The sequence below is a fragment of the Pleurodeles waltl genome, chromosome 7, assembly GCF_031143425.1.
Source record: "Pleurodeles waltl isolate 20211129_DDA chromosome 7, aPleWal1.hap1.20221129, whole genome shotgun sequence".
NCBI lineage: Eukaryota > Metazoa > Chordata > Amphibia > Caudata > Salamandridae > Pleurodeles > Pleurodeles waltl.
The window spans coordinates 1532285712-1532313483 of record NC_090446.1 but is presented as its reverse complement, the minus strand read 5'-3'; the positions used below and the strand labels follow the sequence as shown (position 1 = coordinate 1532313483).

The window sequence follows — 27772 nt, the reverse complement described above, 5'->3', positions numbered from 1 at the left end:
ATCACTACTACTGTACGCGGGGGCTCCATACATCACTACTACTGTATGTGGGGGCTCCATATATCACTACTACTGTATGCGGGGCTCCACATATAACTACTACTGTATGCGGGGCTCCACATATCACTACTACTGTATGCGGGGCTCCACATATCACTACTACTGTACGCGGGGGCTCCATATATCACTACTACTGTATGGGGGGCTCCATATATCACTACTACTGTATGCGGGGATCCATATATCACTACTACTGTATGCGGGGATCCATATATCACTACTACTGTATTGGGGGCTTCATATATCACTACTACTGTACGCGGGGCTCCATATATCACTACTACTGTATGCGGGGCTCCATATATCACTACTACTGTATGCAAGGGTTCCATATATCATTAGTACTGTATGGGGGGCTCCATATATCACTACTACTGTATGGGGGTTCCATATATCACTACTACTGTATGGGGGCTCCATATATCACTACTTATGCATGCGGGGGCGCCATTTATCATTACTACTGTACGGGGGCTCCGTATATCACTACTACTGTACGTGGGGGCTCCATATATCACTACTACTGTATGCAAGGGCTCCATATATCGCTACTACTGTATGGGGGCTCCACTGTATGCGGGGGCTCCATATATCATTATTACTGTATGGGGGCTCCATATATCACTACTACTGTATGGGGGCTCCACATATCACTACTACTGTATGCGGGGCTCCATCTATCAGTACTACTGTACGCGGGGGCTCCATCTATCACTACTACTGTACGCGGGGGCTCCATATATCACTACTACTGTACGCGGGGCTCCATATATCACTACTAATGTATGCGGGGCTCCATATATCACTACTACTGTATGCGGGGCTCCATATATCACTACTACTGTACGCGGGGCTCCATATATCACTACTACTGTACGCGGGGATCCATATATCACTACTGTATGCTGGGATCCATATATCACTACTACTGTATGCGGGGATCCATATATCACTACTACTGTATGCGGGGGCTCCATATATCACTACTACTGCATGGGGGGGCTCCATATATCACTACTACTGCATGGGGGGGCTCCATATATCACTACTACTGTATGCAAGGGTTCCATATATCACTACTACTGTATGCGGGGGCTCCATATATCACTACTACTGTATGCAAGGGTTCCATATATCACTACTAGTGTATGCGGGGGCTCCATACATCACTACTACTGTACGGGGGCTCCATATATCACTACTACTGTATGCAGGGGCTTCATATATCACTACTACTGTAGGGGGGCTCCATATATCACTACTACTGTATGTGGGGGCTCCATATATCACTACTACTGTATGCAGGGGATCCATACATCACTACTACTGTATGGGGGCTCCATATATCAACACTACTGTATGCAGGGGCTCCATATATCACTACTACTGTATGCGGGGGCTCCATATATCACTACTACTGTATGCAAGGGCTCCATATATAACTACTACTGTATGCGGGGGCTCCATATATCACTACTACTGTATGCGGGGATCCATGTATCACTACTACTGTATGCGGGGGCTCCATATATCACTACTACTGTATGCAGGGGCTCCATATATCACTACTACTGTACGCAGGGGATCCATATATCACTACTACTGTACGCGGGGCTCCAAACATCACTACTACTGTATGGGGGCTCAATATATCACTACTACTGTATGCGGGGGCTCCACATCCACTACTACTGTGGGGGGGGCTCCATATATCACTACTACTGTATGGGGGTGGCTCCATATATCACTACTACTGTATGGGTGTGGCTCCATATATCAACACTACTGTATGCGGGGGCTCCATATATCACTACTACTGTATGCGGGGGCTCCATATATCACTGCTACTGTATGCGGGGCACCATATATCATTATTACTGTATGGGGGGCTCCATATATCACTACTACTGTATGCAAGGGCTCCATATATCACTACTACTGTATGCAAGGGCTCCATATATCACTACTACTGTAGGGGGGGCTCCATATATCACTACTACTGTACGCAGGGGCTCCATATATCACTGCTACTGTATGCCGGGCACCATATATCACTACTACTGTATGTGGGGCTCCATATATCACTACTACTGTACGCGGGGGCTCCATATATCACTACTATTGCATGCGGGGGCTCCATATATCACTACTAATGTACGCGGGGGCTCCATATATCACTACTACTGTATGGGGGGGCTCCATATATCACTACTATTGCATGCGGGGGCTCCATATATCACTACTACTGTATGGGGGCTCCATATATGACTACTACTGTATGCGGGGGCTCCATATATCACTACTACTGTATGCGGAGGCTCCATATATCACTACTACTGTATGCGGGGCTGCATATATCACTACTACTGTATGCGGGGGCTCCATATATCACTACTACTGTACGCGGGGGCTCCATATATCACTATTACTGTATGCTGGGGGCCTTATATCACTATTACTGCATGGGGTGACTCAAGTTATCACTATTACTGTACAAGGTGGCTCCATTTGTCACTATTACTGTACGAGGTGGCTCCAGTTGTCACTATTACTGTACGAGGTGGCTCCATTTGTCACTATTACTGCATGGGGTGACTCACTATTACTGTACGAGGTGGCTCCAGTTGTCACTATTACTGTACGAGGTGGCTCCAGTTGTCACTATTACTGTACGAGGTGGCTCCAGTTATCACTGTTACTGTGCGCTGGAGTTCCAGTTACTACTATTACTCTGTGCGGTGGCGCATTGAACACTATCACTGTATATGTGGCTCCAGTTCACAAAATCATTCTATACTCCAGTTCCTCCTGGTAACATTCTGCCTGTTAATTATGGTTCACACTATAATTCTATGCACTAGTTATACCGGGCACTAGTACTCTACAAGCACTAGTACCTTGTACTACTTCCATTGTCTTTAACACTGTATGCACCAACTCCAGTTTATGTGGTTAGCCTGAGCAGCAATACAAGTTCAAAATATCATTCTATGCACCAGTTCCATTTCCATCTCAGATCTTCTGCTTGAGCTTCTGCCAGCCTAACCCTCTGGGCTAATTACACTTGTCACTATTTCCTTGCACTTCAAGTCCACACTTATTCTATCCACCAGTTCCAGTTGGCGTTATACCTCCAGTTCACCCTTACTCTATGCAGCAATTCCAGCTGGCAATATGGCCCTATTCGTTATTTCCACTTCAAACTCTTACAATTCTCCTGGCTCGGTCCAGGTGAACTATTAATGTAAGCGCTAGTTTCAGTCAGCAACATCAGCCTGTGTGATAGTTCTGGCTCCTGGTATAATGGGCCGGTTCACCCTCCTGCCTTTTGAGCTGGTTCCTAAGCACTCTGTTGTGTGCTCTGTTACCCACGTGCTAGCTCCTGTTCACACTCTTACTCTGGGCACGCGTTCACACTGGCGCTATTACTGTTCACTAGTGCCAGATGATGTCTCTATTATATATTACACTTCTATTCTATATGATGCAGATGCTGCATTTTACACCATGAGTCGAGTTCAAGCTCATACAATTCTTCTAGGCCCTAATTTGCTTTCACTAGTGCTGATTCCAGCTCTCCCCTTTTATGCACTATCATTCTATGGTGCAGTTATTCTATGCACTACTTGCAGTTGGCGATGTTCTTCTCTCTGCTAGTTCTAGTTCACACTATTACTCTGTGCTAGTTCCAAGTTGGTACCATTACCCTATGGGTAATTCCAGGTGGCACGACTGTTCTATGGGCTCGTTCCAGGTGGCACGACTGCTCTATGGGCTAGCTCCAGGTGGCACGACTGCTCTATGGGCTAGCTCCAGGTGGCACGACTGCTCTATGGGCTAGCTCCAGGTGGCAGGACCGTTCTATGGGCTCGTTCCAGGTGGCAGGACCGTTCTATGGGCTCGTTCCAGGTGGCAGGACCGTTCTATGGGCTCGTTCCAGGTGGCAGGACCGTTCTATGGGCTCGTTCCAGGTGGCACGACCGCTCTATGGGCTCGTTCCAGGTGGCACGACCGCTCTATGGGCTCGTTCCAGGTGGCACGACTGCTCTATGGGCTAGCTCCAGGTGGCAGGACCGTTCTATGGGCTCGTTCCAGGTGGCACGACTGTTCTATGGGCTCGTTCCAGGTGGCACGACTGTTCTATGGGCTCGTTCCAGGTGGCACGACTGTTCTATGGGCTCGTTCCAGGTGGCACGACTGCTCTATGGGCTAGCTCCAGGTGGCACGACTGCTCTATGGGCTAGTTCCAGGTGGCACGACCGTTCTATGGGCTAGCTCCAGGTGGCATAACTGCTCTATGGGCTAGTTCCAGGTGGCACAATTATTTTATACATCAATTCAATCTGCAGCCACAACCCAACAGACTAGTTCCAGTTCACATTACTACACTATGCACTAATGCCACTTGGCAGTATCACACTACACACTAGTTCCAGGAGGCACTAGAAATATATGGGCCAGTCCCAGTTTTCACTGTTATTGTATGCACTACTAGTTCACGTTCTCACTATTACTTGATACACTAGATGCAGGTGGCTTTAGTGCCCTAAGCGCTTGCTTCCGTTCACACTAGCTTTCTATGCGCTATTATCCTAAGCCATTATTGCATGTGGATCTTGCAGGCTTTGTTTTGAGTCACACTGCTGAGTAATGCACTCGTCATGGGAACCCTCCCTCAGCCTCTGAAGCCGGCTGGTGATCTTTTGTGAACAGAATCCGTGCATAGTGGCATTAACAAACAAAATGTGTTACACTAACCGAACATGTTGAGCCCCGGACGGGGAAGCGGCCTCTCGGCTGCAAACATACTGCCCTGGATGCAGGTGTCAGGCTCAAGTCTCCTCCATGTCCCAGAGTGAAGCAGCTCCGTAATCAGGTCCGCTGGAGAAGGCCCACCTAGTGCACGTTCTTCACTGCCAGGGAGCGCCTGTTGGCAGGCTGCTGGGGTCTTCGGGGCAGGTGGGAGGGAAGGTCTCAGCGGTGGCTCAGGGGCACCACTAACAGCAGCATGTCCCCTCTGTTCAGTGGCTGCTCCTGTCCATCACACACGCGGAGACAAGCATCCTGCCGCTTGTGTCATCCGCCCAGTGCTGCCCTAGTGGTCCTCCTGAGAAGTGCTGGCGCCGGCCAGCTGAAGGTCCAGTGGTCCTGGTGAGGGGGGCCGATGCTGCCCAAGTAAAAGTCCAGTGCTCCTGTAAGGGGCGGGGCGCTGCCCCAGTAAATGTCCAGCAGCCCCAGTGATGAGGGTCGGTGCTGTCTGTCCCTGTAAAAGTCCAGGATCCCTTGTGAGGCGGGCCGATCCCGTCCTGGTAAATACCCAATAGCCTTAGCGAGGAGCAGCTAATATGTCCTCGTAAAACTTCATTAGCCTCGGTGATGAGAGCCGGTACTGCCCCAGTGCTGCCCTACTGATGGCCCAGAAGCCCCGGTGAGGAGAGCCGGTACTGCCCCAGTGTTGCCCCAGTGCTGCCCTAGTGATGGCCCAGTAGCCCCGGTGAGGAGAGCCGGTACTGCGCCAGTGCTGCCCTACTGATGGCCCAGTAGCCCCGGTGAGGAGAGCCGGTACTGCCCCAGTGCTGCCCTACTGATGGCCCAGTAGCCTCGGTGAGGAGAGCCGATGTTGTCCCAGTGCTGCCCTGATTGTCCAGAAGCCCGGGTGAGGAGAGCCGGTACTGCCCCAGTGTTGCCCCAGTGCTGCCCTAGTGATGGCCCAGTAGCCCCGGTGAGGAGAGCCGATGCTGTCCCAGTGCTGCCCTAGTGATGGCCCAGTAGCCCCGGTGAGAGCTGGTACTGTCCCAGTGCTGCCCTACTGATGGTCCAGTGGTTCTGATAACAACCTGTCTGGACACTTCCCTTAAGGCGAGGGTCAGGATAGGGGGGGGTTCTTACTCTAAGGGTGGGCCTGGTCTGGGCACTTTTCTCTAGGGGTAGGCATGGGCCAGGTGTTTTGCAATTTCAAAACGGCGGGGGGAGAGGGGTGCTGGTGATCTTCCACTGACTCATTAGACGAGAATGGAGAACTTCAACTAGACACGTCATGTGTGAGATGGTACTCGGGCTTGGGAGACCTTCCTGAGGTCGGTGGGGCGGGTAAGGTCCTTCCTCTAGAGTGGGACAATACCAGCATGTGCCTCTGGCCTGGGATCCTCCTAATAACCTCTTGTGGCCTTCAAACACTAAGCACAGGCGTCCCGTGACTTCCAGACCGGCGCATGCGCTCTGTGTCTAGTGATGGGGTGCACACATCCGTGCGCTGCGAGCCCTCTCCTGCAGCATCACCATGCAACTAAAGGTCGTGCCCTCAATCTGTGCCTCAGGAGCTCATGCAGCCTCTTCTGCCCCAGTGTGCTGTAAGTGCACGCACTCTCTGAGCTGTCTCTGCTACCCTAGCTGCGCACGTGGTAATATTCTACTCCGGAATCCCTATGGTTTCTACAGCAGTCCCAATGTGCCTGCTACTGTAGCTCCCTTCGGTCTCCTGCAGCAGCTGATGCCTCTCCTGCTCCTGCCCGTGAGCAGCTCCTCCTGCCTGGAGTCCCTATTTGCTGTGACTGGTCCTGGTTCCTAGTCTCTTAACTTGCTCGTATGTGGTTCTGTAGCGCCCCCCACCCCTAAGACGGTCCCTTCTGTGCGGGGCGTTTCTTGTGGTCTCCTATTCCTTGCAGTAGCCCCTCCTGCAGTTCCTGCTTAAGGCTCCCGTTATAGTAGCTCCTCCCCTTTAGTTGTTCCTACTTGTGGTTCCTGTTGTGCCTCCTGCATTAGCCCCCGTAGTATCTCCCGCTTCTGGAGCTTGTTGAACTTGTTGCTACTGCTTGTGGCTGCTGCGGTGCCTCGTACTGTAGATGCTGCTCATCAGCCCAGCTGACCTCTAGCACCTTACAGTTACTTATCCCTCAGGTTCCTGCAGTGTCCCCTGCTGCTTGTAGAAACCCCTGATGTAGTTCCTGTCCTGCTTATTGTCCTTGCTGTGCCTCCAGCTCCCTGTGGTTAGTCATCCTTTTAGCTTCTGCAGTGCCTCCTACTGCTTCTAGGAGCCCCTGTGGTTCCTGCTCCCTGTGTTATCCCCTGCCTGTGGCTCCTGCACTACCTCCTGCTACTTGTAGCCGTGCCTGTGGTTGTTGCACCCTTTGGTATCTACTGCACTGCCTCCTGCTGCTTGTAGGAGCCCTGTAGTTCCTGCTCCCTGTGTTATCTCCTGCCTTGCCTGCTGGCTGATATTACTCCTGCTGCGGCTCCTGCAGTGCCTCCTGCAGCTAGTGTTCATCCAGAGGCTCCTGCAGTGCCTCCTGCAGCTGGTATTTCCCCTGTGGTTCCTGCAGTGCCTCCTGCTGCTGGTATTGCCCCAGTGGCTCCTGCAGTGGCTCCCCCTGGTGCTGGTTCTGCCCCTCTGGCTCCTGCAGTGGTTCCTGCTGCTGGTACTGCCCCCGAGGGTCCTGCAGTGGTTCCCTCAGGCTCCTGGAGTGGTTCCTGCTGCTGGTACTGCCCCTCTGGCTCCTGCAGTGGTTCCCTCAGGCTCCTGAAGTGGTCCCTGCTGCTGGTACTGCCCCTCTGGCTCCTGCAGTGGTTCCTGCTGCTGGTACTGCCCCTCTGGCTCCTACAGTGGTTCCCTCAGGCTCCAGCAGTGGTTCCTGCTGCTGGTACTGCCCCCGAGGGTCCTGCAGTGGTTCCTGCTGCTGGTACTGCCCCCGAGGGTCCTGCAGTGGTTCCTGCTGCTGGTACTGCCCCTCAGGCTCCTGCAGTGGTTCCTGCTGCTGGTACTGCCTCCGAGGGTCCTGCAGTGGTTCCCTCAGGCTCCTGCAGTGGTTCCCTCAGGCTCCTGCAGTGGTTCCTGCTGCTGGTACTGCCTCCGAGGGTCCTGCAGTGGTTCCCTCAGGCTCCTGCAGTGGTTCCCTCAGGCTCCAGCAGTGGTCCCTGCCCCTCTGGCTCCTGCAGCCCCCTCCTCCTGCCAGAGGCTCAGGGACCTACAGTGGCTCCTCCTTCTGTGTGTATCGCCTGCTCTCCCATCCCCCGGTGTTTGGCTTCTGCTCCCAGGGCTCTTCCTCCGGTTCCTGCCCTGCTGCGGCTCCTGCCCCCTGCTCGTGCACGCGCGGCCTCTCCCGGGTCAAGCCGTGCGCGTTCCCGCGGCTGCTCACACTGTCTCGGGCCCCATTCAGCGGCGCGCGCAGCCGGGCGGATCCTCAGACTGCAAACAAGAATCAGCGCCCCGCCCCCTGTGCGTGCTGCGCATGTCCACGCGCCGTAAACTCACCTATTGGCCGCTCGCTGGCGCGTCACGTACGGTAATTACCAATAGCGCCAGCCCCTTGCGCGTTCATTCGTTGCCCGTGGAATGTCAGTCATATGCAAATAGGCACTATGACCCCAGCCGCCCTTCATTGGCTGAAGAGAATACGCTCACGATAAGAAAACAGAGGTGCGTCACTATGGAAAGGAGGCGGGTTACGAGAAAGCGCAGGGGGGCAGGGATAGACCGGATTGGCACAGGAGATTACGGCAACCAGCACGCTGATTGGAGGAGATGAGGACACGACCGATGAGTATTGGACCACGCGAAAACCTGGCATGGAAGAGTGACTGAGGATTGGAGGAGGCTGGACTGGAGGCGACAGGTAAAGGGTGAGCCGGGATTGGACCAAGAATAGAGTCACCAGCCAGATCCAATAGTGTAAGCGGACCGCTGGACTCAAGCCAATGAAGAACCAGCCAGCACCGGCCCCGCTTTGGTGTATACTAAAGGGGACTAGTGTAAACAAACTAACTTTGTAACATGCAGGACTGAGGCAGGAAAGGAGGGAGGACTGGAGGAGGCTGGGGTAGGGTGAGGGAAGGAGGGTGCGGAGGAGGGCAGGGAATGGGACTGAAGGGAAGGAGGAGGGTAGGGGACAGGACTGAAGGTGAGGGAAGGAGGGTCAGGAGGAGAGCAGGGAACAGGACTGAAGGGAAGGAGGGAGTGAGGTGTCAGGAAATATGACTGACGGGAAGGAGGGACGGAGAAGGCAGGGAACAGGACTGAAGAGGAGGAGGGACTGGAGGAGGTAGGAAAGAGGACTGAAAGTGAGAGAAAGAGGGGCAGGAGGAGGTAGGGCATAGGATGAAGGGAAGGAGGGTCTGGTGGAGGGTAGGGAACAGGATTGCAGGGAAGGAGGGTCTGGAGGAGGTAGGGAATATGGCTGAAGCGAAGGAGGGTCAGGAGGAGGTAGGGAACAGGACTGAATGGAAGGAGGGTCTAGAGGGCAGGGAATAGGACTGAAGGGAAGGAGGAACTGAGGACTGAAGGGAAGGGGGGACTACAGAGGCAGGGAATATGCCTGAAGGGAAGGAGGGACTGAGGAGGCAGGGAACAGGACTTAAGGGAAGGAGGCCCGGAGGAGGTAGGGAATAGGACTGAAGAGAAGGATGGTCTGTAGCAGATAGGAAATGTGACTTATGGGAAGGAGGGACTGAAGGAGGTAGGGAGCAGGACGGAGGGAAAGGAGGAGGGTCAGGAGGAGGGTAGAGAACAGGACTGAAGGGAAGGAGGGTCAGGGGGAGGGTAGGGAACAGGACTGAAGGTGAGGGAAGGAGGGTCAGGAGAAGGTAGGGAATAGGACTGAAGGGAAGGAGGGCCACGAGGAGGTAGGGAAGAGGACTGAAGGAAAGGAGGGTCTGGAGGAGGGTAGGGAATAGGACTGAAGGGAAGGAGGGACTGAGGAGGTAGGGAATAGGACTGAAGAGAAGGATGGTCTGTAGCAGATAGGAAATGTGACTTATGGGAAGGAGGGACTGGAGGAGGTAGGGAGCAGGACGGAGGGAAAGGAGGAGGGTCAGGAGGAGGGTAGAGAACAGGACTGAAGGGAAGGAGGGTCAGGGGGAGGGTAGGGAACAGGACTGAAGGTGAGGGAAGGAGGGTCAGGAGAAGGTAGGGAATAGGACTGAAGGGAAGGAGGGCCACGAGGAGGTAGGGAAGAGGACTGAAGGAAAGGAGGGTCTGGAGGAGGGTAGGGAATAGGACTGAAGGGAAGGAGGGACTGAGGAGGTAGGGAATAGAGCTGAAGGGAAGGAGGAACTAAGGAGGTAGGGAAGAGAACCACAGGGAAGGAGTGTCAGGAGGAGGTAGGGAACAGGACTGCAGGGAAGGAGGGTCATGAGGAGGTAGGGAAGAGGACTGAAGGGAAGGAATATCTGGAGGAGGGTAGGGAATAGGACTGAAGGGAAGGAGGGCCAGAGAACAGGACCGAAGGTTAAGGAAGGAGGGTCAGGAGGAGGTAGGAAATAGGACTGAAAGGAAGGAGGGTCAGGAGGAGGTAGGGGAACAGGACTGAAGGGAAGGAGGTTCAGGAGGAGGTAGAGAACAGGACTGAAGGGAAGGGGGGTCTAGAGGAGGGCAGGGAATAGGCGTGAAGGGAAGGAGAGTCTGGAGGAAGGTAGGGTCTGGACGAGGTAGGGAATAGGCAGAAACTTTTGGTGTTGTTTTTTTTCCTGGGTATATGTTTCGCTGGACCGACTATAGTTACTGGTTTTCCAGAATTACAGTCTTTGGAGGACGGAGAAACTGGGATTTCACTTCTTACAGGTTTCTTCAGTACCAGAGGCCCATCCAAATCCTTGGAGACAAAACCCTCAACACTTTTGGCCATGGTATCTGAAGGTGTTCAGTTAGAGTCCTGGCATTGGATCTCTGTGTGTGATGTGCACACCTTTGGTCCCATTGGTGCTGAACTGTCTTTATGCAATAGAAGATGCTTTAATGCTGAACAGGTGATTCATCATAGTTCCTGGGGAGACACAGTTCCCAGACCTGGTAATGGTCAGAAAAGGGCTCCCACCCATCACTAGATGGCACTGTGCAGCTTTTCACTGACTTTGTTCCATTTCGGAACAGATGGAGCTGAGCTGCATATGGCCCCCACCCATGTGCCCTGACATCAATTTATTGCCTGGCTCTTATTTTGTTCTCAAATGGAAAGCACAAAAACACAGTTGGAGGTACCAGTGTGCAGATCTCTAATTTGGGACCTTTTTAGATGGGAAGAAGAGAGTACTCCATAGAACAGGAAAGTGGGAAGGCGGTAAGGAATCTGCATTTAGGTACAGTATCCAGCAAAAAAAGAGTTATCAAAGGTATGTAACTTGTTCTTCAGATGGATACATTTAAATGCAGATTCTTCACCTTTAGAACAGGTACCAAATCACTACCTCCCCAGGTGGTCTGTTGAGTGGTGAAGACCATAAAGTCTTGCAGGACCAAGCAGGCAACATGCCCTTCCTGTCTGACCTGTCAAGGCAGTAGTGCTTTGTGAACATGTGCTGCCTGACAGATGTCAAGGCAGGCCCTCTGCATGCCAACTTGGTGGTGGCAGCCTTTGTGCTGGTGGAATTGGCTCTCAGACCTTCAAGAGGCTGCTTTGTGCAGACTCAAGGCATTCCAGGCCTGGAACTATTGCTTACTGCTTTCTCCAGCACAGTATGTAGATCTGTGGCAGGGTGGAAAAATAAGGACATTGCTATAGTAGGGCTTAAATTGCTAGTATTTAGGCCATACTATAGAATTAGTCCTGGCATAATCAGAGAGGCTATTATCAGAGATCTTATGTAATGAGATCGCTGCCATAATTTGTCTCTGCACTATATGGCACTAAATGGACAAGTATATTTTTTTACAGGACAAGTAGATTAATGAAGCAACCTGTCCCATGGGCGAGTAGATATTTTATTAAATTCCACACCTCTGAATCTGCCTTCTTAACATTTCTTCAGATTCTAAAAAACGGAGATGAATGGTGGTGCTTCCAAGCCTTTGCACCCAGAACTGCAAATCTTTTCCTCCTCATGTTTTGAGTCTGAAAACGGAGACAGTAAATTGGCATTTGAGGATCTCCAGAGAATGTAGCGTTGTATGATGAGTAACTCTGGCAGTTAGATAATTTGGTCCCAGTGCTCTATAACCTCTGAACACCAATAAGTGTTTTGAAAAAAAACCTTTTATATACTGACAACCAGTGCAGCGTTCTCAGGGACGTCAATGCAGAGGAGTGACGGGGGAGTTTCAGCACCAGTCTGGCTGCAGAATCTGGATGGCTTGCTTGGAGGACCCGACATACTGACTGTTACAGTAATCCAATCTTGATGTTATTAGAGCAAAGGCAACCGATTTTCTGGCCGCCAATGGAAGTGAAAAAACGTTTTCAAAGATTTAATGATGCCAAAACACGTGCCTGCCACTCTCGTCGCGTGTGGCTGAAAGGATAGGGCCGTATCAAATTTTACTCTAAGATTTCTGACAACTTGGACCAACATGGGGGAGGCTGGAGTGGAGTTAGGCCACCATGGCAAAGGGTGGAAGGAACTGGACTTCCCAAAAAGCATAATCTCCATCTTATTGGTGTTGCACTTGAGTTGGTTAACTTGCATCCATCGAATGACCCCAGTCGGGCAGTTTTTAAAATGAAGCTTCCAGCCAAAAGTGTCTTTGTCCAATGATAACATCAATTGTGTATCGTCGGCATACAAGGTGACATCAATGCCAAACAAGGAGATCAGTGTAATTAGGGGGGCCATACAGATGTTGAATAAGGCCAGGCTAAGAGAGGAGCCTTGGGGGACCCCTGAATTGACAGGCATTTCGGGTGTGAAGAAGGAACTTAACATTGACTCATCCCAAACCTCATTCTACTATTGTGATGTCACTAATCCCTTTCTACAGACTCTCCTCCACTCTCCTTTACTAGTCTCAAACCTCATCTTACTACTATGATCTCCCAATTTATACTTGTGGATTCTTCCCTCTTCGATCTCTCCATTGTTCTATTCAGTCCAAGTTACAGACTCACAAGTCCTCTGCTCAAATTAATTCATACCTCCTTATACTAATACTATACTCATATTTCCCTAGACTAATCCACCAGTAATCCCTTTGGGTTCCAGAGGAGCATGCTACTTGCCAAAAAGCACTTTGACACCTAGTCAGGGATAGTAAGTGCTATATAAATAAAATTGCAATTACAATCACCATTTGTCTCCAGTCAGAAAGGAAGGATTCGATCCAAGCTCAAACACTGTGGGGAAAACTGCAGTCCTTGACACATTGCAGCAGTATATCGTATGAGACAGTATCAAATGCCGCGGATAAGCCCAGTTGAATCAACACTGCATTCTTCCCTGCATCCAGCATCATTTTGAGCGTTATCTACTACCTCCGACAGTGCTATTTTGTTTAGAATATTTTGGGCGAAAACCAGATGTTTAGGATGTAAAATGTTGGCCTCTTCTAAAAATGCCACTAATTGTGTAATAACCAATTTTTCCATAAATTTGCTTAAGGCTAGAAGTAATGAAATGGGCCGAAGATTAGACAGAAAGGGGAGGGTCAGCTAGTTGTTTTTTCTGCAGTGGTTTTACCAAGGCTAATTTCCAGTCTTTTGGAACCACCACAGGGGACGAAGAGTTATTCAAAATTTCATAATTATTGGATTTGTGCAATCTACAACTTTATGGAGTACACGAGGGGGACACGGATTGTAATGGGATCCTGATTTACATGCTAAAATAGCTTTATAAGATTGAGCTAAAGTAATTTTCTAGAACGTTGCCACAGAAGGTCTTGAATGGGGAATGTCAATTGTTGGAAAATTCTTAAAAGAGGGGCAACTTTCAAATGCTTATTGAATGGTCCATATTTTTTCCCTCAAAATATGCAGATATTTTATTGCATACAATTTGTGAGGGTGGTGTCTCCCTGCTAATTGATTTTGGCTGAAGGAATGCTTTGGCAATATTAAAAATGACTTTTTGCTTAGATAGAGCACTTTCAATCTGAGGTGAGAAATAATTCTTTTTTGTGGTCTTGATCTGATCTTGGTAGAATTTCAAGGCTTTTTTAAACTTCGTGAAGTCCTCAGCATTATAAGTCTTCTGCCATTTATGTTCCAATTGCTTACAATTGCGGTGGAGCTCTGCTAGGGAATGCGAGTACCATGGGGCTGATGGCAGAGATTTCAAATTCTTTTAAGGAGGAGTTAAAGGAGACAATTTATTAATAGCGTTGGAAACCCAGGTATTAAAGATAGAAACCATTGCTCCCACATCACCTGTAAGATTAGGGGTTGTGGAGGATAGCCCGTTGCAAAATTAGGTTTGGATGAGTTTTCCACACTGACGAACCATATCGTGGCCTGTTGCAGATGCCTTAGGGATACAAGTCATAGGCTCCAACCACAACTTAAATGGAATCAGCTTGTGATCAGGCCAAGCCTGCCTTAGCCGGGAGTCAATGGCTAAATTAGGGTTATTAGAAAAACAAAATTGCCCCTGTGGATCCTTGGGGCCCGAAGACAAGCCAGAGGAAGCAGGAAGAATGACAAAAATATGCAGCATGGCCTCCCTAAAGCCTTACTGCGCAGTCACCAATAGCCTAGGAAACTCAGGGTGCAACAGGATCAACTGTGGAATCAGCTTTTCAATCAGGGATCTGGAGCAAGATCGAATGGCACGTTGACGCCCTCGTGACTTCTCTTTAAATAGAGTGGCGCAATGGGGTTGAGTCCTACTGCACCTTTCAGAAGAGGGCCTATTGCGAGACCAGCCTTGAGAAGGGAAATAGGGCATGGCTCTCGACTAGCAGGAATGGGACTTGTGTGGCTTCTGTTGATGTTTGGCAACATTCAGCTCTGCTTCATGGCCTCAAAGGGCACGTTCCTCATAGAACCTGGAGTCATTGCAAGAGCCCAAGCATCAGAGGCACAACTTGTGAGGATCAGTTACCAACATTTGTTTACAGCGGTCAAAATATGGTTTGTAGGTTAAGGTGGGGACATTTTCCCTTGCAGACTTGAATTGAGTTTGCTGAACAAGTTACTTACCTTTGGTAACGCCTTATCTGGTAGAGACTCTATCTAGCTGCACATTCTTTACCCTAGAATATTCCTGTGGCATCAGACTGGATCCAGAAACGTTTGATGAGCAATACCCCTGCGCGCTGGTCGGTAGCATTGTTCAGCTCAGTGTTGCGTCGTCTACGCTGGAACAGACTTGCAGTGCCTCTATAGGGGTCACCCCAGCACACTTATTTTTGCAACTTTCCCCCCCAGAAGCATGGAGCCACTAGGGACAATGACCACTAGTGTGTGAAGATAGTGTCCTTAAAAGGGTTAACCTTTTACATTATAATATGTATGCAGAGCAGGGAGGATCAGTAAGGTATCTGCGGCTAGACAGAGTCTGTATTAGACTGCTAACAGGCTTGCTTCACAAGCCGGATGTAGGAAGCCCAGATGCTCAACAGCCTCAGAGTATGTCTCACCGAAATCTAGGCTAGAGACTGAAACATTAGTATCATAGCAAAAACAACAAGTGATGGACGGAATGCTGAACATTGTCAAACATTCACCCCCAGTACAGTGATCGGGGCCTAAATCCATCGTTTTTTTGCTGCCCATGCCATTCCAGTTTGGACCCAGCCATATGCAAATCAGTCTTGACCCTGTTCTCCATGGGAACAGTCCAGCCCGAACTGCTAGGCCAGGTCTTCCCTGGACTGGAAACAAGCATCCTGGGACCGGTTTCGGGGTTTCACCCCACATCAGCCAGGCTAGCTTGAATCCAGTGGCATGGGAAGCACAGGACCCACGTCTGGGCATACCCTTCCCACTTAGTGCGACAAAGCAAAAACAACAAGTGATGGACGGAATGCTGAACATTGTCAAACATTCACCCCCAGTACAGTGATCTGGGCCTAAATCCATCGTTTTTTTGCTGCCCATGCCATTCCAGTTTGGACCCAGCCATATGCAAATCAGTCTTGACCCTGTTCCCCATGGGAACAGTCCAGCCCGAACTGCTAGGCCAGGTCTTCCCTGGACTGGAAACAAGCATCCTGGGATCGGTTTCGGGGTTTCACCCCTCATCAGCCAGGCTAGCTTGAATCCAGTGGCATGGGAAGCATGGGACCCACGTCTGGGCATACCCTTCCCACTTAGGGCAACAAAGCAAAAACAACAATTGATGGACGGAATGCTGAACATTGTGAAACATTCACCCCCAGTACAGTGATCTGGGCCTAAATCCATCGTTTTTTTGCTGCCCATGCCATTCCAGTTTGGACCCAGCCATATGCAAATCAGTCTTGACCCTGTTCCCCATGGGAACAGTCCAGCCCGAACTGCTAGGCCAGGTCTTCCCTGGACTGGAAACAAGCATCCTGGGACCGGTTTCGGGGTTTCACACATCATCAGCCAGGCTAGCTTGAATCCAGTGGCATGGGAAGCACGGGACCCACGTCTGGGCATACCCTTCCCACTTAGGGCGACAAAGTTAAAACAACCAGTGATGGACGGAATGCTGAACATTGTGAAACATTCACCCCCAGTACAGTGGTCTGGGCCTAAATCCATCGTTTTTTTGCTGCCCATGCCGTTCCAGTTTGGACCCAGCCATATGCAAATCAGTCTTGACCCTGTTCCCCATTAGTATCATAACCTGAATAGCCGACACGCACCTTGGAAGGGTAGGTCTAAAACTGCACTGTGTCCAGAACAACACCAGTGAAGCTGAGCATTGATAGTGAACCCCCAGGAGTTCAGGATCTCTTCTGTAGTCTGGAGGTGCGAGAAGCCTACCTGTTGCAAGCTCGCCTTCAACAGTCAGTCTGTGAGATAAGGGAAGACTGGCATCCCTAGTCTCTGCAGATGTGCTGCAGCTACTGCTATCACCTTGGTGAACACACTGGAGGGGTGCTGGTGAGGCCAAAGGGAAGCACAGCAAACTGAAGGTGCTCCTGGCCCACCATGAACCGTAGTTAACCTCTGTGGACAGGGATGCGAAAATATGTGTCTTGTAAGTCCAATGCCACCATCCAGTCTCCCGGGTCCAGGACAAACAGAACTTGAGCGAGCTTGAGCATTTTGAATTTCTTCTTGAGGAAAAAATTGAGAAGGTTGAGGTCTGGTATAGGATGGAAGCCTCTGTCCTCCTTTGGCACCAGAAAGAAGTAGGAATAGCAACCACAACCTACTTCTGATGCCGGCCCTCCCCAAGGCTCACTTGGCCCAGAGAGCTAACACTTCCTGATAGAGTAAGAAGAGGTGGCCCTCCATCAGCCTGCCATACATGGGTGGCACGGGTGGAGGGGTGGTCACAAAGGGGAGGGAATAAATACTGGACTATCTGCAAAACCAGTCAGATGTTAATGACCTCAAGTGGTGCAGGTGATGGCTGGAGGGCAAACTAACAGGGTTTGGCGGCTGTAGCTGCATGGAGTTTGGGGGTAGGGGTGGACTGGCTGACCTCTGGCAACCTGTCGCACGTGGTCTGTGGGAACTGCATCCTCTGCCACAAAAAGGTTGGGAAACATGCTCACGGTGGTGGTTGAGAGGGTAGAGAAGAGGTTGAAAACAACCTTCTGTGGGCACCAAAGGGGCGGAAGGTGGCCTGGGATTCAAGGGGGGCAATGGAAAGGCCCAAAGACCTGGCTATATGCCTGCTATCCTAAAAGTGCTCCACATTGACTCCACCTTCTCTCCAAACAAACAGGAGCCGTCAAAGGGCATGTCCATAAGCAAGGCGTGGACATTTCATGAAAAGCCAGTGGTCTAGGGGCTGCCACCAATGAAATCGCTCTGCCCAGCGAGTCTGTTGTGTCCAGCCGACATCATATGGCAGACTTGGCGGCATCTCTCCCATTAGTAATTGCTTGACAGGGTATGACTCAGGCCTCCTCCGAGACCATAGACAGTACTTAGGCAACCGAATCTCAGATCATATGAGAGTATTGGCCCAAGAGGCACATGGGTTTCATCAACCATAGTTCTAAGCTGGCAGAAGAGACCCTTCTCTTCCTGAAGGTATCCAGTCTCTTGGAATCCATATTCACTGGAGTGGTAGGGAACACCCAGGGGTAAACTTTGGAATTGTAAGCTTGGACCACCAAGCTCTGTGGGGTGCTGAGTGAGGAAACTCGGGTCCCGCTGGGCATGGTGATGACAGTGGACAGTTGCCCTGTACAAAGGAGCCCCCGTGCAAGGATTGGACCATGCCCCAAGCAGCTCGTCGGTTGAGGGCTTCATTGAAAGGGAGAAGTGGTTAGGATGGGGTGACTCCAGGTGGAAGCACCTCCGTCAACACATTTGGCTTGACTGTCACTGGCGGCAATTGAAGGTTTAAGACCTCAACTGCCCTCTTCGTCACCTTAGCAAACTAGGCACCCTCCTCCGTAGCCATGGTAGGGTGATAAGGTACCTGTAATAAGAGTAAGGCTCTGACTCCGACATGGAGGCGGTGCCCTCAGTTGGCACCAGAACCGGTGTCAGTGGTGCTGGGTGTTTCAGCACTGGAGCTGGTGCGGGGGAACTTCAAGGTTGCTCAACTGGTGCTGCTCACGATCCGTCACTAAAGCTTGAGGGCCCAAATGACGCCAAGGGCAGGCCCACCAGCAGAAAAACATTAGGGTCCCCTCCAAACCCATGCAGGCCGAGGGCGCTTCAGAGGGGTAGGGTCGCCCAAAGATGCATGGCCTCGTAAAATTCCTTTAACTTGGCGGGGGTCGCTCCAGGTCCTGGGAACTCAGGGCGGTGCAGAGAAAGCCTAGGCTCCACCTTCTTCTTGTACAACTTACAAGATTTTGCCAAAGACTTCAAGTGGGAAGATTTCCAGTGGGTTGCTGGGAATGCCTCCACGACGATCTCAAGACCTTCCTCGCGACCAAGATCTGGAATGTGCGCGGTCTTTCAGTGTTGGGCAGTGAGGAATTTGAGGGACCGCTCTCTCAATGCCCTTGAATGCATGGCATGCCAATCCTCGCACACCTTGATGTTGTGATGGCGGTTCAGACACCAAAGGCAATCAAGTCCTTGTCCATCACTGACATCTGATGATGATAGCGCACAGGAGTGAAGCATATATGCAGATTCACTCCATAACTTTTGGGGCGGAACAAAGTCAACATGGAGCCACAGGGAACCCAATAGCGGCAGGTAGGAGTATCACTACAAAAACATCCAGATCCAGTCTGGTACCTGGGGATGTTCTAAAGGGATGAAATCTGCAGTTAGAACTATCAAACAGAACACGGTATTTTAGCAACCTTATGCAGATCTTATGCAGATCTACATACTGGGGCTGGAAGAAGCAGTAAGCAATAGTTCCAGGCCTAGAATGCCTTTGAGTCTGTTCAAACCTACAAAATGCTTGTTTTAAGGATTTTTAACAGCTCTTCTCCAGTCTTTTCTGACAATGAGAAAGACAGGAAATTTACTCCTAACAAGGGCAGAAGTAGAAGTTATTCCAGAGTTGGGAAAAAAGTGGCTGGAGGGAAAGTGATCTTGTAAACGCTCAACGCCAGGAACTACTGTGGCAATGTGTGCTTTTTGAGATCACATTTTTTTTCTGTTGCTTTTTGCAACGGTGAGGGCCTGGCAGCTCCCACAACAATAAAGTGTTACAAAAGCCTTGTCAAAACAAGACATGCACTGACAAAACCAAAAGACTGACCACCAACGTCGGATCGGTTGGCATTGCCAGTGCTTGTTTATTTTCATGTTTCCCATAATCTTGTTGAAAATGATTACATTGGTTTCCCATTATGAGTAATTTTTGGAAATACATTTACTAAATGATGCTTCACAGAAATAATATCTAACATTTCACAGAAATTTATCAAAACATTTATTTCCTACTTGTATTTGTTTCTGAACATTTTATTTTGAAAGCAAAGGATCATCAATCTTGCTTACCAGTTTCTGCAAACATTTGAATCTAACCAGAGAGCATTCTGGGTGCATTATATGTAGCTCATATTGTTAAACTTTTCAAACGTTTGTGCACACATTTTTTACTGAAACCACTGTAGGTAGTGCACTGTGACCTTATGTTTATTTAGAGCGCTCACCGTAATAATAAAGGCTTTGCATAAATGAATCATAAATACAAGTTGGAACAGCATTAATATATGGACACAAATATTACCTCAACTGCAGACAGTTCTCTTTCCTGTAAACTGGCAGCCAGAGGGTTTGTGCTGCAGGGGGATGGGTGTACTTGTCCGAAGGATAAAATAAACATGAAAACTTGTCTTTGACCCCAAACAATCGGGCTATAGGAATTCCACACCCCTGGCAAAAACTCTATTAAATTGAATTACTCTGCCACTGTCTCATTTTGAATTTGACTATCAGGGTACATACAGGCTTAGTATGTTTTATTCTTATAATTTCAAGCTGCTGTTATTCTGCAAGTCAGTGTAATTTAATTTAAACTATATGTAAAATACAGTTTTGCTTTTCTGACATACAAATATATATCAGAAGTATAAAATGTACTGATTTGCAAATTGTAACTTTAAAATTAGAATCCCCGTATGCTAATGCATCATATACTTCTGCTAGAATATATTCCACATACAGTCAGAGGGGCACCAGAGACATTGGATTTGAACATTTTTAGCACTGTTCCATCAACACCTGCTCTGTTTAAGAATTCTGAGAAGGATGCCGTGATTTATGTTATCAAAGGCTGTAGATGGTTCAAGGAGCTCTGGTGGTGGACTAGGAGTGTGACCTTGCGAGGTCAGCACATGTCTTTGTGAGGTACTTGTATCTCCAGATTTAAGCCCAGGAAGAACAATACGATTAAGGATTTACGGTTATACATTTGGTGCCATTTATTCGTAAAACTGTGTACCCATGCTCCCGGTTGGTGTCACCCTTTCCGGTGGATACCTTCAGCTCGAGGGGTGCCAACTCCTTGCCCAAATACAGGTGCCAAAGCTTTTTGTACAGACTTGGGTACCAACCACTGACATCCCATTTTTTCGTATCCCTAGCTGTTCAAAGACCAGTTTGAGTCACTGTGTACTCTATGTCTGGTGAAGTCCCTCGTGTTCAACACAGGACACACAGATACACCGGGATGAGTGGACATTTACTCCAGTCAGAAGATCGACTGAACACTTTACTCAGTTTCTTCTGCTGATCTGTCTGTACCCGGGGTCAATATACGAGCCTCTCGGAGGTGCAGGTATAAGCCCACACCCCCAGAAATTCTGTAAATAACTTAATTCGGTTATATAACCATAAAAGTAGACACAATAAATAGAAGAGTAAAATATGACAAGAATAAAAAAAACAGGACATTAAGAATCATACATCCACTTGTCAAAAGTTTGTTTTCAAAGGTAATAGTCCCTTTCTTAGACAGTTTGGGTACAAATTTCATTGAAAACTCTGTGCAAATTGAGATAAAATTCAATACATAGATAAGAATATAAACAGGACAAGGCACATATCGGGCAAAGATCACTCAGTCAGGTCAAGGATAGTGGTTACGGGGAGGCTAAGTAATACCAGGGAAGCCAGCCTACGTAAGCATGTTTAATACAATAAAGTGCATATGTAAGGCGTGACGGGAAGATTGTGTGACGCCACTCAGGGTGACACATGGATTCCATGTCTAGCAAATCAAACACAAGGCAATGGTATCAACAAAATACAAAAATACAAATAAAGACAACAGCATTCCAATGACCAATAAAAATGATATAGCCAGGGCGACAGCACAATTCCCGTAACACGGTGAAGTTCTACAGCGCAGAAGTGCCGATATAAGTGCTACGCTAGAGTCTAGCTCCTTAAAGTCCATGCCGAGTGCAGGATGTGGCTGCGCTACACAGTTGCTTCTTTGGATTCTGCTCGCAGGAGCCCGGCGCCAGAAGATGCTGTCTGCAGCCTAACCGTCTGCAGATGGCGCTACCCAGCGCTTTCACAAAGTGTGCGGACCTGTCTCCGCCGCCTCCAGACAGACAGGGCAGGTCGCTCTGGGCTCTGTTGTTCTCCCACTGTGAACAAAAAGAATTAACTGGGAGAGGTCCATACCAGAACTTTAGGAGCAATGGCCAGTGGAACAGAGATATTATCAAGAAAGTCTCCAAATTTGCTGTGGTCCTTAACGGCCATAAACCCGGAAGCAAGAGACCCTTCCTTCTTATTATTCACTCCCAGACCCCTATGAAATGCCCAAAAGTATCCTTAACACATTTCTTGGTGACCGACACACTTTTCTCCCCACAGACCTATGCACTAGCGAGGCCTAATTAAACTTAGGGACCCTTGATGAAGTGGATCCATTTGATTCTCCTGCCTTTGTCAAGAGCAATTAGCTCAAGAAGAGCACTATAAAAACTTCCAAGAGCAGGAGTCTGCGTGTACCACCACCAATAGAGAATAGGTATTAAATTGGTCTTGAACTCAATAGCTTTGATACCTAGGTCCCAACGTAACGGGAGAAGAGGGGCGCTCTCAGGCAAAGACATTAAAGGTCACAGGAAGCGATGTTCAACTGGATACCAAGGAGGTGGGCCCTAACTGGCCCTATAACTCAGCCCCGCTAAAGGCACTTCCTACCGCCTTTAGATTGTATACATTAATAGCTGGGGAGACATGCTTTGCCTTTGTAAAATTTTACAACTTTGTTACCCTGACGCATGCTGGCATAACTTAGGCAGACCAGGACATTTTGGTGGTGAGTCTAACACCTAAATAAACAAAGTAGGAGACCATTTTCCAGGGTGGAATTGTCCAGACTTATAGAGCCTTTGAATGGTTTATGGGGGTTTATAAGTATAAACTTAACTTTGGAAGGATTAATCTCTAGTCCCCTATCTAGGCAAAAAGCCTCGAAACGATCTACAAGGACCTGCAGGGCTGCCGCGGTTTTGGATACCAGCAGTGTATCGTCTACAAAGAGGAACAGGGGAGTCGTATGGCCGGTTATACACTGGGCATCGTTATGACACTTCTCCAGGAAAGATGCAACATCGTTTAGGTAGAGGGAGAATGAAGCGGGGACAAGGATGCACCCCTGCCAGACCCCCCTGTGTGTTCCTATACGTTGCGTACGTTTTCCCTGGAGTCGCATCCGACTTGTGCCTAGGTCGCCTCATGAAGACGAATTAAAATGTCAAGTAAATCTAGGGGTACACCAATATGCTCCAGTACTTCTCAAGGTTTACAGCATGGGAGCAGATCGAAGGCAGACTTTAAGTCCACGAACACGGCTTAGAGATGTGGCTTCTGTAAAACTGCGTACTTCCAGTAGATTGTTAAGGACCTCAGCTCCTGGCCGACTGTGCTGATTTGTTTCCTAAAACCAGGTTGTAAAAATGACAGGCCATTTTGTTCCTCGATCCATAGATCGAACCCATTCAGTATCTGTCTGTAGAACACCTTCTGCAAGGCATCCAGAAGGCCAATAGGCCTGTAGTTTACCAGGAGATCCCTGGAGCCTTTCTTGTAAAGCGGAATAATTTGTACACCCTTCCAACTACATGGAATTTCTGCACCTTGCAAGATGACATTAGTCAGTTTATTAATATGGCATAGTCCCTGGTGTCAGGTAGAAAGAGCTCATCTGGAATTCCGTCCGGGCCAGCTGTTGACTAACTGGGGTTCACAGATGGAAAGGCCCTTATCACTGGTGGGCACCTGGGGTATGTTTCGACCTCTGAACCTAGACCTTATAAACTGGAGAAGTGATTATATCATATGTCAGGCTGGATGGAGTTAGCCAGGAAGTTTTTTTCACAATGGCCATGGTTGGCCACTATGGGCCGAGATTCTTGAAATTATTGTTCTTACTGGCCTCGGAAGGGTCCGCCCAGTGCGGTGTCTCCCAGCTCTTGCAAGCCTCAGCCAGAAGTAATTTATAGCGCTTCTTACTGGCCTCGGAAGGGTCTGCCAGTGCGGTGTATCGCAGCTCCTGCGAGCCTCAGCCAGCAGTAATTTATAGCGCTTCTTACTGGCCTCAGTGCGGTGTATCCCAGCTCCTGCGAGCCTCAGCCAGAAGTAATTTATAGCGCTTCTGACTGGCCTCGGTGCGCTGTCTCCCAGCTCCTGCAAGCTTCAGCCAGCAGTAATTTATAGCGCTTCTCACTGGCCTCGGAAGGGTCTGCCCAGTGCGGTGTATCCCAGCTCCTGCGAGCCCCAGCCAGCAGTAATTTATAGCGCTTCCTTTTTAATCTGATGGAGTCAGTGAAGCACTTTTCGAGGCCTGGTAAAGGTCGTTTTTGGCTCTCCTGCAGTCTTTTTTGAACCATGTCCTCTCAGGTTTCTTAACCAATGGGCCCCCTTGACAGTTCCTTTGAAAACACTCACACACAACAGGGAAATATTTCTCAAAACAGAGTGAATGTCAGGACCAGAGAGATGTAATTTGTCTAATTCAGTTTGAGCAGCAAACAAAGACGTGGCTGTGAAGGCTCTGGACGAGGAGACAACTGACCATTTCAACATTTGCCAATCACCTGCCAGCCTCGGGTCCCTGGATAACGACTGTGGGGCTTGGACTGGATGCTTAGATATGTCTTGATGGGTACAATGGATGGCAAGATGATCGCTATCACTCCTCGATACAACCTTCGTGTCTAGTATGTATTTCCATAGGGGTAAAGCCATCCAACAGTCTATTCTGCTGGAGTGCCCCGTCCATTGTAGGCATGGAGAGCATTTGGATCTAACAGAGCCCGGCCATTGCAGGCGCTCAGTCCATAAGTTATAGTCAGGCCTAGCAGCTGGAGTGCTGCATCAGTCCAGCGCTTCACTGGAGGTAGACTCATTGCTGGGATACCCCATTCCTTGTCCTCATCCTCTGTAAGGGAATTACCATAATTGTCAAAAGTCGTATTAAATCACCTGCTGAAACCCTAGCAATATGTGGATCAAGTGCCTCCCTGCGGGCCTTGAGGTGCTTTAAGGTTTGAGTTTCACCACTCCCCTGAGCTCCCTTACTGTACATGTTGTGTACCTGGAAAGGATGACCGTCTTTTGAGGAGAGATATAGCCCCTGAAGGTTGGGTGAGGCAGTATCAAGGGGACCAAGGACCTGATTACGACCTTGGCGGATGGGATACTCATCACAAACGTGATGGATCTCCCGCCCGTCATTTTACAAGTTTCACAGGATATAATGGAACTTGTAATACGGCAGGCGGGAGAGCCGTCACGTTTGTGATACAGTAGCCCATCCGCCAAGGTCGCGATCAGGCCCTAAATTTGCAATTTAAGGAGGCGCGGATCCAGATGGTTAAGCCACCAGAGGGATGAACCTCCCCTTATATTGGGCGGGGGCAACAATATTCACATAACCCCTCCTATGTTCAGATTCTAAACATTTTGGAACATGTATATCTCAAATTGGTCTAAAAATATGCCCCAAGCAGGGTCGATTAATTTAAACTTCAAACCAGCTAAATTCCAAGCTACAATATTAACGCTAGTTGAATTCCAGGAGTTAGCTTCTGACACAGAGCTAGTTGATACTCCCTGCTGGGACTCACATGGAAAGTCATTCTCATCAGGAACAGCCCAAAGGAATTATCAGCTGCCACTAACCTGCAGGCCCCCCATGAATGGTGGTGGTGCCATCCTGGGTGGGGTTTACTCCTGGTGCACCTCCCTTCGCCTGCTGAGCCCAATGTCTTAGGAGGTTTGTTCCGGTCTTAGGGATCTGACTAGAGAAATGTGACGGTCCGCCCTCTCCAGCACAGACTGCGACTATGAGGCCTCGAGAAGAGAGACATGTGATAGCCACTCCTTCCAGCACATGCCTCCAGAGGAGAGAGATGGGAGGGTCGGCCCTCCCAGCAAAGACTGTAGAGCTTCCCCTGGGACAGAACTGACATCCAGAGCAGAGAGGTAGGATGGTCAGTCCTCCAAGTACAGACTGTAGAGCCTCGTCTGGGAAAGACCAGGCCTCCAGAGGAGAGATGGGGTGGCCATCCCCCAGTACATACGTGCATCGCCTACACAAAACATGCCAATATAACATCAAAGCAACATCTGCTCTCTCCGAGGTCAAGGTTTGCCATTATGAACAGACCGACAGACAGGAGGGCAGACCACTAGCTGCACAGCTGAGATAAACAGAGCGTTCATACCACAAACTGTAGTGGATCTGCCCTACAACAAGTCACCTGGCAACGATGGGTTTCTATAAATGCTGCAAAGAAGACTTGGTGAACACCTCGCTCAGAGCATGCAAGGAGGCAGAAGAGAATGGATCTTTAACAGTCCTGTCCTACCAAGCCCTAATAACAGCACTTCCAACACCTAGCAAGCGCCCACTGCACGGTGGCAGTTATCATTAATATATTGCTATTAGTTGTGAAAATAATGGCGAAGGTACAACACAAGGTTTTGAAAGGTGACACCAGTGGTTGCACACCAGTCACAAGGTGGGTACAGCCTCCTCCCTGCACCAGGCACCATATGTGCGTGCTAGGCCATGACTATGGCTTTCCAAAGACAGACAGACAGACACACTGGCTCCGTCATAGACACCGAGAAAGTGTTGGTCAGATCTGAATGGGACTTCATGTTTCCAATACTTCACAGAGCGGGACTGGGGGTGACCTCACAGAGCGGGACTGGGGGAGACCTCACAGAGCGGGACTGGGGTGACCTCACAGAGCGGGACTGGGGTGACCTCACAGAGCGGGACTGGGGGTTACCTCACAGAGCGGGACTGGGGGTGACCTCACAGAGTGGGACTGGGGGTGACCTCACAGAGCGGGACTGGGGGTGAGCAGGACTGGGGGTGACCTCACAGAGCAGGTCTGGGGGTGACCTCACAGAGCAGGTCTGGGGGTGACCTCACAGAGCGGGACTGGGGGTGACCTCACAGAGCGGGACTGGGGGTGACCTCACAGAGCGGGACTGGGGGTGAGCAGGACTGGGGGTGACCTCACAGAGCAGGTCTGGGGGTGACCTCACAGAGCGGGACTGGGGGTGACCTCACAGAGCGGGACTGGGGGTGAGCAGGACTGGGGGTGACCTCACAGAGCAGGTCTGGGGGTGACCTCACAGAGCGGGACTGGGGTGACCTCACAGAGCGGGACTGGGGGTTACCTCACAGAGCGGGACTGGGGGTTACCTCACAGAGCGGGACTGGGGGTGACCTCACAGAGCGGGACTGGGGGTGACCTCACAGAGCGGGACTGGGGGTGAGCAGGACTGGGGGTGACCTCACAGAGCAGGTCTGGGGGTGACCTCACAGAGCGGGACTGGGGGTGACCTCACAGAGCGGGACTGGGGGTGAGCAGGACTGGGGGTGACCTCACAGAGCAGGTCTGGGGGTGACCTCACAGAGTGGCCTTGGATGTGCAGAGACTGTGATGTTTGAGGGGTGTGTGTCTATATTTGGGGGTCTGTGGGTTCACATGAGTAAGTGCATGTACACATGACTATTTCACCTCGTGTGCGATGCAGATGTATCTCGGAGTACAAGTGTGTGTGCTACTGCATGTGTGAGTGTGGGAGGGTGGAATTTGTGTACGTGTGTAAATCATGCACGTATGTAGTTTATTTTGCACCTGTGTGTGAACACAGACATAGTGAGCAGAGCAAGTGTGTGCGTGTACTGAGTATGTGAGGGACGTAGAGTGTTTAACATTTGTGTTGTTTTTATCTCACTGGTGTGTGTGAAAGAAAGAAATGCATCTGTATTTTCCTGTGCTAGTTTGTGGCTTGTATCTCTGTGTGTGCGCGCTCACTCTGCCCTCCTCTAACAAAGACATATTTTCTCATCACTGTCAGGTCCTGCCAGCTCTGAACAGGATCCAGGTCACCCTGACTGTGCCAGCATGTGGCGGGGGTGCCTGGGCCTCGGCAGCTAGACGCTGCCCAGAAACAATCTTTCACTCTCACTGTCTCCGTCCGTAGAGCTCCAGTTTCAGATTTCCCTATTGAGCCTC

General features: G+C 49.8%; 1 protein-coding gene across 5 annotated transcripts in view; it reads right to left on the bottom strand.

The window, feature by feature from the left end:
• The window catches only part of CIC (capicua transcriptional repressor), a 410013-nt gene that overhangs the window by 271412 nt on the left and 110829 nt on the right, over positions 1-27772 (bottom strand). Inside the window, exon 1 of one of the 5 annotated variants that reach the window (XM_069201395.1) lies at positions 4819-5534. The exons of the other annotated variants lie outside the window; for them this stretch is intronic. Coding sequence (XP_069057496.1) covers positions 4819-4867 — 49 coding nt within the window. The 5' untranslated portion in view covers positions 4868-5534. Of the gene's footprint in view, positions 1-4818; positions 5535-27772 lie in introns of those variants that run through there. 5 annotated transcript variants of the gene reach the window in all.